Source organism: Diospyros lotus, chromosome 1 (genome assembly GCF_014633365.1).
Source record: "Diospyros lotus cultivar Yz01 chromosome 1, ASM1463336v1, whole genome shotgun sequence".
Lineage (NCBI taxonomy): Eukaryota > Viridiplantae > Streptophyta > Magnoliopsida > Ericales > Ebenaceae > Diospyros > Diospyros lotus.
This window is the reverse complement of record NC_068338.1, coordinates 9485435-9498133: the sequence shown is the minus strand read 5'-3', so window position 1 is coordinate 9498133 and position 12699 is coordinate 9485435. Positions and strand designations below refer to the sequence as shown.

At 40.8% G+C, this 12699-nt stretch overlaps 2 protein-coding genes across 2 annotated transcripts; both read right to left on the bottom strand.

Annotated features, from left to right (window-relative positions):
• Positions 1 to 263: 263 nt before the first annotated feature.
• Positions 264 to 905, bottom strand: LOC127799772 (uncharacterized). The gene has a single exon (XM_052334015.1). The coding sequence runs from the start codon at positions 903 to 905 to the stop codon at positions 264 to 266; it is 642 nt and encodes a 213-aa protein (XP_052189975.1).
• A 6357-nt stretch (positions 906 to 7262) lies between these two features.
• LOC127799589 (uncharacterized) lies at positions 7263 to 8653 on the bottom strand. Its single transcript, XM_052333799.1, has 2 exons — positions 8262 to 8653; positions 7263 to 7941 (listed from the first exon to the last, which is right to left on the bottom strand). The coding sequence occupies exons 1-2, from the start codon at positions 8651 to 8653 to the stop codon at positions 7263 to 7265; spliced, it is 1071 nt and encodes a 356-aa protein (XP_052189759.1).
• Positions 8654 to 12699: the final 4046 nt, after the last annotated feature.

Genomic DNA, 12699 nt, shown 5'->3' with positions numbered 1-12699 from the left:
TTCCTCAATCTTCAATGTTTTCCTCGAGGGACAATCTCTCGCAAAATGTCCAGTTTCTCCACAAACAAAGCAACCTGCTCCCTTGCTTTTGGTCCCACACTTATTGCCAACATGTCTTTTCTAGCACTTATTGCAATACCTTTCCTTTTTAAATTTGGCTCCTTCCGGCTTCTTGAATTGAGCTATTGGAGGGTTTGTTGACTTGTCTTTGCTCTCCACTTCTTTTTTCGAATCACTGCGGAGCTTTAGTTCTCTTTGAGCCATCATGTTCCTCTCGACGGTAATGGCCTTATCGACCACATCACATCCTCAAATGTGCGAATGTTCCATGCGTACAGAACTTGCTTAACTTCTTTTCTGAGTCCTTGGAAAAACTTATGGGCCTTCTCAAAATCGTCAGTGGTGTACATGGGCACATATTTTATCAACTTGGAAAACTTGGCTTCGTACTGTACCACGAACATATCATCTGTCTGAGACAACTTCAAGAACTCTTGCTTTTTCACCTTTCTCCAGTAGTCGAGAAAGTATTTATCATTAAATGCAGTCTTAAATTGCTCCCAAGTAATAGGTGTCACCCGTACATCTCCATTTTCTTGAACAGTATTTCGAGTCCTTAAGACTCCTGACATAGACTTCCACCAAATAGCTGCTTCTTCTTTTAACATAAATGTTGCACATCTTACCCAGTGCTCTTCAGGGCATTCTAAGTGTTCTAGCAGCTTTTCTGTTTGCTCCATCCAATATTCTCCCATGCTTGGGTCCACTTCCGGGTCACTCTTAAAACTTAGCGGACATAAATCTCGATACATCTTCAGCCAATATATGGTAGAGGTTTCTGATCTGTTCATTGAACTCATCATCATTTCAACAAACCTTTCAAATGACCTGTCACCACTTGGCATCCCTGAGCCGCTTCCTTCTGGGATGTCTCGAGATGACGACTAGGCCTGGCCCCTCCTTCTATTAAGTCACTCTTCACGGTTCATCTGCACAATGGCATAAGCGACGTTCATTTTCTACTACACCATAGCCACACATACATACATAGCAAAAGTTTTGAACAATGCCATGTAAGATGAAATTTCCAACGTGACTTATTTATTTACATAAACAAGATCCAGGCTTACAAGAGAGCTTTCCCCTTTACAAAAGGATTTCAAAGAGAGGAAAAGCCCAAAACTACACGAAAACAAAATACATCATATTCCCCCCCTAGCCCCACAAAACCCAACCCTCTGAGCTCACCAGTCACCTAACATGACTTAGCCCTACCCATGGCCTCCACATCGCAACCCTCGCCACTAGGTCCACATGGCTCATCTATCACGTAGCTACTCTGAGGCCTGCCTGGGATAACCCCGCCTCGGAGCTTCAAACTGACTGGGTCACTGTAGTTGATTCCAATCTGGGTCTTGGACTCCTTCGAGGGTTCCTCATAAGGGGCTTTAGGAGAATCTACCTCCCTACCAAGGTCTTCTTCATAATCATTTATGGTTTCATTGCTTCCCACGCTCTCTTCTTCCAGTCCTGCATGCCCACGGATGACCTCTTTGGACTGCTACACATCCGTCTCTCAGATCATCTCAATGAATAAGGCAAAGTTTTGAGACACTCGTGGATGCCTAGTAATCCTCCTCGCGTACCACCTATATTTTCCATGGAGTAACTCCTTCACACGGTGCACCTTTATTTCTCCTAATAAACCAGGAGGTAAGGCCGTGCCTGGGGTCTCTGCTATGACGTCCTCCACCCTGTTGAGGTAACGCTGGATGGACTCACTATAACGCCCCGCTCCCACCTACGGGTGTTACTCACGAATAGCCAGCTTACTATTCACAGGCTAGGGCAAAGATGAAGAGACGGCTACGTTTCAATGAGAAACGACCTAGGTGGGAACTAAGCTTTGCCCTCCCTTCGCTCCACTCAAGGACTCGGGAAATATCGAAACGACCCCGCGAAAATAAAACCCGAAACCTCACAAGTGTCACCCCTTCTCAAGCTATTTAATGAAGAGCTAAGGATGACTTCCTAGGATCGAAAGAAATAAGCCAACTCACTAGCTTCAAATAAATTATGGCATAACGCCTTAATTATAAGAAAATAATTTTTCTTTTCTTTGCCCCAACCATTAACCCATTTATCTCACTTCCAATTCCTTTGGAAAATATTTGGATTAATATTTCTTTGGAAAAATTTAATAAAATTTTCCTTATTAAATCTGCATTGATTTTTCCCTTTAATTATTTCAAAATATACCATAATTTTCCAACCATTAGGAAATTAATTTTTTAAATACAAACCTCAAGGCATCCTCATCCAATTTCAAAATTTAAGGAAAATACTCCATTATTTAATTTCCCAAAATATAGAAATTTTTCCCACAATTGCCTCAAATTTATATTAATTTAATAATTAATTTGGAAGCTAAAATACTCATTTATTTATTTATTTAAACATAATTTATTTCAGAATTTTACAAAATATCATAAATAATTAATTAAACAAAAAAAAGAAATAAAATAAAAAAAAAGAAAAACATCACAGCAGCAAGGGGGGGCAGGCAGCACCAGCTGCACCCCCAGCACTGGCCGTGCACGCACGGCCGCTCGGGCCGCATGCACGCATGGGCCGCGCAAACCATGCGCGCAGGTTACCCGCGCGCACCTGCTGCGCGTGGCCGCACCAACCGCGCGCAGGCGTGCCCCTGGCTGCGCCCAGCACACTGCCTCTCCTTTTTAATTAAAAAAAAATATATTTTTTTCTTTTTAAACTCAAATTTTCCAGAATGCGTTTTCACTTCAAATGGCTTCCAAAACATTCAAGTTTGCCACTTTTCACCCACATTAAGCATTCATTACATATTTAACAAAATAAATACAACATTCATCCACAAAATACATACAACTACACATGCACTTCTCTTGCTCCATTACCTTCAACCTTGCAAAACTCCTTTTCCCTTAAATGATTCTCCACCTACATAGAGGTCAAAGGACCTTATGAGCCAATGCTCAGTAAGGGTGTTATGCAAATGTATATGTAACATGAGAATATAAACATGTAATGCAAATGCAATGCATATTATGGGTAGTCCTCCATACCCTCATAACCACTTAGGTTAAGGCACCAACCAACCCCTCTCTCATCACTAGTCCTCCATATGGTCATAGGTCCACTAGAACACAAAACATGCAATAAGACCATTACATGCAACTCATTAAAAACATGTACAAATGCAAGCAAAACCCCCACCACTTGGGGTTATCCCTTACCTCTTTCCTTGAAGCTTCAATACTTCCACTTGCCAAGACTCTCTCTTTGGCTTTTAATCACCTTAAGAAAATATCCTTAAAGCATTAGAGATCTTTAAGACTAAAGAAAGAATGGAGAATGAAAACTTCCCTACACACTTGAAGAGATTTAAACTAAGGCTTACCTCTTGCTTGCCTTTCTTCTTCCTTCTCTTAACCTTAGCTCTTCTTGCTTTCTTTCTCTTCACAAGTGGGAAAACCTTGAACTAAATTCTCAACTCCCTATTTATAAAGCTTTTCTACTCAATCCATTCCAAAATTCAAGATTACATCTTAGCCATTGATTTTTCTTTAATTCAAGAGACTCAATCTCAACTCTCCAACACAAGCACAATCCTTGTGCTTCTCCTAATCCTCAATCTTAGCCATTGATTTTAAGAGAACTCATCTCTAGTCTCTAAAGAAACACAATCCAAGAGACTTAGTCTCTTTAATTCTCAACCTTTGATTTTTCTTTGGAGATTAAATCCTCAACTATTGGATCAATCTCTAATTCCCACAATTCTCCCATTTTCACAATTAATAAATAATGACTAATTTCAAGATTGACTAATTTCTCCATTTTCCATTTAATTTAAATCCATAACTTTTCAAGCAATTAATGGAGACCATTATCTTTTCTTTTTGATTTAATTTAAATTGCTCTTGAAAGACATAATTCAATTTACTTTGGCATTTAATTAAATCCACCATTTTCCCACATAAATGCATGACTATTTTCCATTTAATATGGAATTTCTTTTAATTCTCTCCATAATGGCTCTTATTAATGCTTGAGAGACTAATTTCTTTTCTTTTTGAATTTCTTTAAATCCCACTCTTGCTTCACAAGATCATGCCAAGTGTCACCAATTACACTTAATAAAATTATTTCTTATTCCCAGATTTATTTAAATCCCATTCAATGAGATTTTGCCAAGTGTCACAAATCTAACCATACTTGGCTTCCATTTTAATTTCCTAATTATCCATACACTTAAACAAGAATTAAATTCTCCAAAAATCAATTCTCCAATATAAATAATTTCTCCAAAAATAATTTATCTTTTATGGGACGGGACTCCAAATTACCATTTTGCCCCTCCTAAGGCATCCTACATATTATGGGCCTTCTCTTTAATTCAAGGGCAATTATGGAATTTTTATATACCAATATTCTCTTAATTGATAAAATCTATCATGACTCATTAAGGGTATTACATTTCACCCCTCTTAAAAGAATTTCGTCCTTGAAATTTCATTTTCATTAATGAGATTGATCAATACATCAAAGCTACTCTTCCATTACATCAACAAATAATTCGGGAAATTGGCGCTTTAAATCTTCTTCTAGCTCCCATGTTGCTTCCCGATTAGAGTGATGGTTCCACTGAACCTTAACTAATGGAATTGATTTGCTTCTCAATCTTTTTTCCTTGCGGTCCAAGATTTTCACTAGCCTCTCAATATAGGTTAGGTTCTGACAAACCTCAACCTCTTCCTCTGGAACTTCCATTCTTGGATCCGGTATGAACTTCCGCAATTGAGACACATGGAACACGTCATGAAATCCAGCTAATTCGTTGGACAAGACCAACCGATAGGCCAAAGGACCTACTCGCTCAATGATCATAACGGTCCCATAAACCTCGGACTAAGCTTCCCTTGCTTTCTATTTCTCATTGATGGTCTCTGTGGTGAGATCCGAAGAAATACTCTATCCCCTTCTTGAAACTCTAAATCTCGCGTACGGTGATCCGCATAATAGTTTTGGCGATCTTGAGCAATCTTCATACACTTTCTCGCCACATCAATCTTCTCAAAGGCTTGCTGCACCAATTCAGTCCTGGCCAACTGCCTTTCGCCCACCTCAAGCCAACACGAAGGCGATCTGCATCGCCTGCCATATAATGCTTCATACGACGCCATGCCAATGCTACTCTGATAGCTGTTATTATATGAGAACTCCACCAACGGCAAGTACTCATCCCAACTTCCTCCAAATTTCAGGACATATGCCCGTAACATGTCTTCCAAAACCTAGTTCACCCTCTCTGTCTGGCCGTCTGTCTAGGGGTGATATGCAGTACTGAAATTCAATCTTGTTCCCAATTCCTCTTGCAAACACGTCCAAAATCTCGACAAAATTTGAATCTCTATCAGACACAATGCTAACTGGGGTCCCGTGCAGCCGCACAATTTCCTGGACGTAAATCCGTGACAACTCTTCCGCACCTTGACCGATTCGAACAGGTATAAAATGAGCCGACTTTGTTAGCCTGTCGACAACAACCCATATCGAGTCTTTCTTCCTTGTTGTCCTAGGCAATCCCACGATGAAATCCATAGAAATGTGCTCCCACTTCCATTCTGGTATCTCTAACGGTCGTAACAATCCCGCTGGCCACTGATGCTCGATCTTAATACACTGGCATGCATCATACTTGGCTACATACTGAGCCACATTTCGCTTCATTCCAGGCCACTAATAAACTTCTCTCAAGTCCTTATACATCTTGGTTGCCCCTGGATGAACAGTGTACTTTGATTGATGCGTTTCATCTAGAATCCTTTGCCTTAATTCTTCATTATTAGGAATATAAATTAGCCCGTTCATCCTCAAGATTCCATCTCTAAACTTAAAACCTATCTTCACTGGACCCTTCTCATCCACCCATTGGCGAAGCCTCCGATCCTCCTCGGTAGCCTGACGTATCTCCTCCCACCAACCTGGCTGAATTTGCAGACTAGCCACCATGGATATTCCATTCCTAGGCAGTACACCCACTGTTAGGCTACTGAACACCTCTATCAGCTGCCATTCCCGCATCATCATCCTGGCCGCGACTGCAAGATCCCTACGACTAAGGGCATCAGCTACAACATTCGCCCGCCCTGGATGATAATGGATGGTGCAATCGTAGTCCTTCAAGAACTCCATCCATCGATGTTGTCTCGTGTTCAGCTCTTTTTGGGAGAAGATATACTTTAGGCTTTTATGATCGGTGTATATCTCAAATTTCTCACCATACAGATAATGTCGCCAAATCTTTAAGGCGTGGGTAACCGCAGCCAATTCCAAATCATGGACAGGGTAGTTCTTCTCATGAGGTCGTAATTGACGCGACCCATAAGCAATCACTTTATCATGCTGCATCAACACGCAGCCTAATCTCGATCCTGAAGCATCACTGTAGACCACAAATCCTCTAGAACCTTCAGGTAGGGTCAAAATCGGCGCTGTGGTTAACCGCTTCTTAAGTTCCTCAAAATTTTGTTCACACTTGTCATCCCATATGAACCTCACATTCTTTTGAGTCAAACGTGTCAGAGGCAAAGTAATTTTTGAAAATCCTTCAACGAATTATCGATAGTATCCATAAAAGTTGCAAGAGCATTGGTTAACCCGAATGGCATCACCAAGAATTCGAAGTGTCCATATCGACACCGAAATGCCGTCTTGGGTATATCCTCACTTCTAACTTTCAGTTGATAGTACCCCGAGCGCAGATCAATTTTTGAAAATATTCTAGCGCCTTTCAATTGATCAAATAACTCTCCAATTCTGGGCAATGGGTACTTATTTTTCACTATCACTTTATTAAGTGCTTGAAAATAGATACACAATCACAAACTGCCATCTTTCTTCTTTACAAACAAAACTGGAGCTCCCCACAGGGAAATACTTGGTCGAATAAATCCCTTATCCACTAAATCTTGAAGTTGTATTTTAAGCTCCCTTAACTCAGCCGGGGCTATGCGATAACTGGGTATAGAAATTGGTGTTGTTCCCGGCAACAGTTCAATGGCAAACTCCACTTCTCGATCTGGAGGTAGCTCTGTTAAGTCTTTTGGAAAAACATCCAAGAATTCCCTCACTACTTCTACCTCATCCGGCTTCATTTCTGACTTATTGTCGACCACCATAACATGAGCTATAAATCCATATGCTCCATTTTCCAACCATTTTCACGCTTTCAAGGCCGATACAAATTTTAATTGCCTACTAAACCGTGGTCTCTTAAACTTCACCACCTTTCCCCTCGGACATCCCAATTCCACTGTCCTTTCCAAACAGTCCATACTAGCACAATATCGAGAAAGAAAATCCATACCTAGGATGACATCGAAGTCATGCATCTCCATAAGTATCAGATCTATCTTAAATTTCTCGTCTTCAATATCCACATCACAATCTCGGACTATTAAATTAGTCTCCATAGCCTCCCCAATTGGAGATTGAATCCTAACTCCATACCCCATTATTGAGGGTTCAAGACCTAAACTCCTAGCAGACTCATTTGCTATGAATGAATGAGTGGCACTAGGGTCCACCAATGCATGTACAAGAGTAGTGCGGATGAAGAGCGTACCTTCCACCACGCTCGGGTTAGCATTCGCCTCCGTTTTTGTCAAGTGAAACACTCGAGCTGGTTGTGGGCCTGATTTTCCTGCTGGCTTCTTTCCTTGGTCCGACTTGCCTCGCTGGGGGTAGTTCCATGCATAATGTCCCCACTGTTTGCAAGCATAACATGTCACCTCCTTTTTGGCCGCTTCCTCAATCTTCAACGTTTTTCTCGAAGGGCAATCTCTTGCGAAATGTCCAGTTTCTCCACAAACAAAGCAACCTGCTCCCTTGGTTTTGGTCCTACACTTATTGCCAGCATGCCTCTTCTGGCACTTCTTGCAATACCTTTCCTTTTTAAATTTTGCTCCTTCCAGCTTCTTGAATTGGGCTACTGGAGGGTTTGTTGACTTGTCTTTGCTCTCCACTTCCTTTTCGAATCACTGCGGAGCTTCAGTTCTCCTTGAGCTATCATGTTTTGCTCAACGGTAATGGCCTTCTCCACTGCATCTTCAAAAGTACGAATGTTCCACGCGTACAGAACTTGCTTCACTTTCTTTCTGAGTCCTTGGAAAAACTTCTAGGCCTTCTCAAATTCATCAGTGGTGTACATGGGTACATACTTTATCAGCTTGGAAAACTTGGCCTCGTACTGCACCACGGACATATCATCTAACTGGGTCAGCTTCAAGAACTCTTGCTTCTTCACCTTTCTCCAATACTCAGGAAAGTACTTATCATTAAATGCAGTCTTAAACTGCTCCCAAGTAATAGGTGTCACCCGCACCTCCCCGTTTTCTTGGATGGTATTTCGCGTCCTTAAGACTCCTGACATAGACTTCCACCAAATAGCCGCTTCTTCCTCTAACATAAATGTGGCACATCTTACCCAGTGCTCTTCAGGGCACTCTAAGTGTTCCAGCAGTTTTTCAATTTGCTCCATCCAATATTCTCCCACGCTTGGGTCCACTTTCGGGTCACCTTTAAAGCTTGGCGGATGTAAATCCCGAAACATCTTCGGCCAATTAAAGTTGAGGTTTCTGATCTGTTCATTGAACTCATCATCATTTCAACAAATCTTTCAAACGACCTGTCACCACTCAGCACCCCTGAGTCGCTTCCTTCTGGGATGTCTCGAGATGACGACTGGGCCTGGCCCCTTCTTCTGTGAAGTCGCTCTTCATGGCTCATCTACACAATGGCATAAGTGACATTCATTTTTCTACTACACCATAGCCACACATACATATATAACACAAGTTTTGCAATGCCATACAAGATGAAGTTTCCAACATAACTTATTTATTTATATAAACAAGATCCAAGCTTACAAAAGAGAGCTTTCCCCTTTACAAAATGATTTCAAAGAGAGGAAAAGCCTATAATAACCCTAAGCCAAAACCACATGAAGACAAAATACATCATGTTTTCCCCCAGCCCCACAAAACCCAACCCTCAGAGCTCACCAGTCATCTAGCATGACTTAGCCCTACCCATGGCCTCCACATCATGACCCTCGCCACTAGGCCGACCTGGCCCATCAATCACATAACTACTTTGAGGCCTACCCGGGATCACCACGCCTCGAAGCTTCAGACTGACCGGGTCGCTGTAGTAGATTCTGGTCTGGGTCTCGGACTCCTCCGAGGGTCCTCATAAAGGGCTTCGGGAGAATCTACCTCCCTATCAAGGTCTTCCTTTGAATCATCTATGCTCTCATTGCTTCCCACACTCTCTTCATCTGGTCCCGCATACCCACAAGCGACCTCTTTGGACTGCCATACGTCCGTCTCTTGAATCAACTCAATGAATAAGGCAAAGTTTTGGGACACTCTTGGATGCCTAGCAATCCTCCTCGCGTACCGCCTCCACTTGCCATGGAGTAATTCTTTCACATAGTGCACCTTTACTTCACCCAATAATCCAGGAGGTAAGGCCGTGCCTGGGGTCTCCGCGATGACGTCCTCCACCCTGCTAAGGTAGCGCTGGATGGACTCATCGGGTCTCATCACAGATATGGCTAAAGTCCATTGGGCCTTCAGCCTCCGGATGTAGTCTTGCACTAGCCACACTGACCGAAATGGGGTTCGCCTCTCCATACCTATGCACAAAACACCACACCACAGGTATCAACCCAAAGACATTACGACCACAACAATCATATCAACATAATTATAATGCCCAACAATCACGAATTCCCATCTCAAACTAAAAACCACGCTCTGATACCAAACTATAACGCCCCGCTCCCCACCTACGGGTGTTACTCACGAATAGCCAGCTTACTATTCACACGCTAGGGCAAAGATGAAGAGACGGCTACGTTTCAATGAGAAACGACTTAGGTGAGAACTAGGCTTTGCCCTCCCTTCGCTCCACTCAAGGACTCGGGAAATATCGAAACGACACCGCGAAAATAAAACCCGAAACCTCACAAGTGTCACCCCTTCTCAAGCTCTTTAATGAAGAGCTAAGGATGACTTCCCAGGATCGAAAGAAATAAGCTAACTCACTAGCTTTAAATAAATTATGGCATAACGCCTTAATTATAAGAAAATAATTTTTCTTTTCTTTGCCCCAACCATTAACCCATTTATCTCACTTCCAATTCCTTTGGAAAATATTTGGATTAATATTTCTATGGAAAAATTTAATAAAATTTTCCTTATTAAATCTCCATTGATTTTTCCCTTTAATTATTTCAAAATATACCATAATTTTCCAACCATTAGGAAATTAATTTTTGAAATACAAACCTCAAGGCATCCTCATCCAATTTCAAAATTTAAGGAAAATACTCCATTATTTAATTTCCCAAAATATAGAAATTTTTCCAACAATTGCCTCAAATTTATATTAATTTAATAATTAATTTGGAGGCTAAAATACTCATTTATTTATTTATTTAAACATAATTTATTTCAAAATTTTACAAAATATCATAAATAATTAATTAAACAAAAAAAAGAAATAAAATAAAAAAAAGAAAAACATCACAGTAGTAAGGGGGGCAGTACCAGCTGCGCCCCCAGCGCTGGCCGCGCGCGCATGGCCACGCGGGCCGCACGAGCGCACTGGCCACGCCAGTCGCGCCCCTGGCTGCGCCCAGCACACTGCCTCTCATTTTTAATTAAAAAAAATGTTTTTTTTTCTTTTTAAACTCAAATTTTCCAGAATGCTTTTTCACTTCAAATGGCTTCGAAAACATTCAAGTTTGCCACTTTTCACCCACATTAAGCATTCATTACATATTTAACAAAATAAATACAACATTCATCCACTAAACCACAAAATACATACAACTACACATGCACTTCCCTTGCTCCATTACTTTCAACCTTGCAAAACTCCTTTTCCTTTAGATGATTCTCCACCTACATAGAGGTCAAAGGACCTTATGAGCCAATGTTCAGTAAGGGTGCTATGCAAATATATATGTAACATGAGAATATAAACATGTAATGCAAGTGCAATGCATATTATGGGTAGTCCTCCATGCCCTCATAACCACTTAGGTTAAGGCACCAACCAACCCTTCTCTCATCACTAGTCCTCCATATGGCCATAGGTCCACTAGAACACAAAACATGCAATAAGACCATTACATGCAACTCATTAAAAACATGTACAAATGCAAGCAAAACCCCCACCACTTGGGTTATCCCTTACCTCTTTCCTTGAAGCTTCAATACTTCCACTTGCCAAGACTCTTTCTTTGGCTTTTAATCACCTTAAGAAAATATCCTTAAAGCATTAGAGATCTTTAAGACTAAAGAAAGAATGGAGAATGAAAACTTCCCTACACACTTGAAGAGATTTAAACTAAGGCTTACCTCTTGCTTGCCTTTCTTCTTCCTTCTCCTAACCTTAGCTCTTCTTGCTTTCTTTCTCTTCACAAGTGGGAAAACCTTGAACTAAATTCTCAACTCCCTATTTATAGAGCTTTTCTACTCAATCCATGCCAAAATTCAAGATTACATCTTAGCCATTGGTTTTTCTTTAATTCAAGAGACTCAATCTCAACTCTCCAACACAAGCACAATCCTTATGCTTCTCCTAATCCTCAATCTTAGCCATTGATTTTAAGAGAACTCATCTCTAGTCTCTAAAGAAACACAATCCAAGAGACTTAGTCTCTTTAATTCTCAACCTTTGATTTTTCTTTGGAGATTAAATCCTCAACCATTGGATCAATCTCTAATTCCCATAATTCTCCCATTTTCACAATTAATAAATAATGACTAATTTCAAGATTGACTAATTTCTCCATACACTTAAACAAGAATTAAATTCTCCAAAAATCAATTCTCCAATATAAATAATTTCTCCAAAAATAATTTATCTTTTATGGGACGGGACTCCAAATTACCATTTTTCCCCTCCTAAGGCATCCTACATATTATGGGCCTTCTCTTTAATTCAAGGGCAATTATCGAATTTTCCATATACCAATATTCTCTTAATTGATAAAATCTGTCATGACTCATCAAGGGTATTGCACTCACTGGGTCTCATAACTGATAGGGCTAAAGTCCATTAGGCCTTCAGCCTCCGGATGTACTCTCGCACTAGCCACACTAAACGAAATGGGGTTCGTCTCTCCATACCTATGCACAAAACACCACACCATAAATATTAACCCAAGGACATCACCACCACAACAATCATATCAGCAAAACTATAATGTCCAGCAATCATGAAATCCCATCTCAAACTAAAACCACGCTCTGATACCAAACTGTAACACCTCGCTCCTACTTACGGGTGTTACTCGTGAATAATCAACTTACTATTCACATGCTAGGGCAAAGATAAAGAGACGGCTAAGTTTCGATGAGAAACGACCTAAGTGGGAACTAGGCTTTGCCCTCCCTTCGCTCCACTCAAGGATCCTGGAAATATCGAAATGACCCCACGAAAATAAAACCCGAACCTCCCAAAGTGTCACCCCTTCTCAAGCTCTTAATGAAGAGCTAAGGATGACTTCCCGGGATTCGACAAAATAAACTAACTCACTTGCTTGATGTAAATTATGGCATAAGGCCTTAATTATAAGAAAAT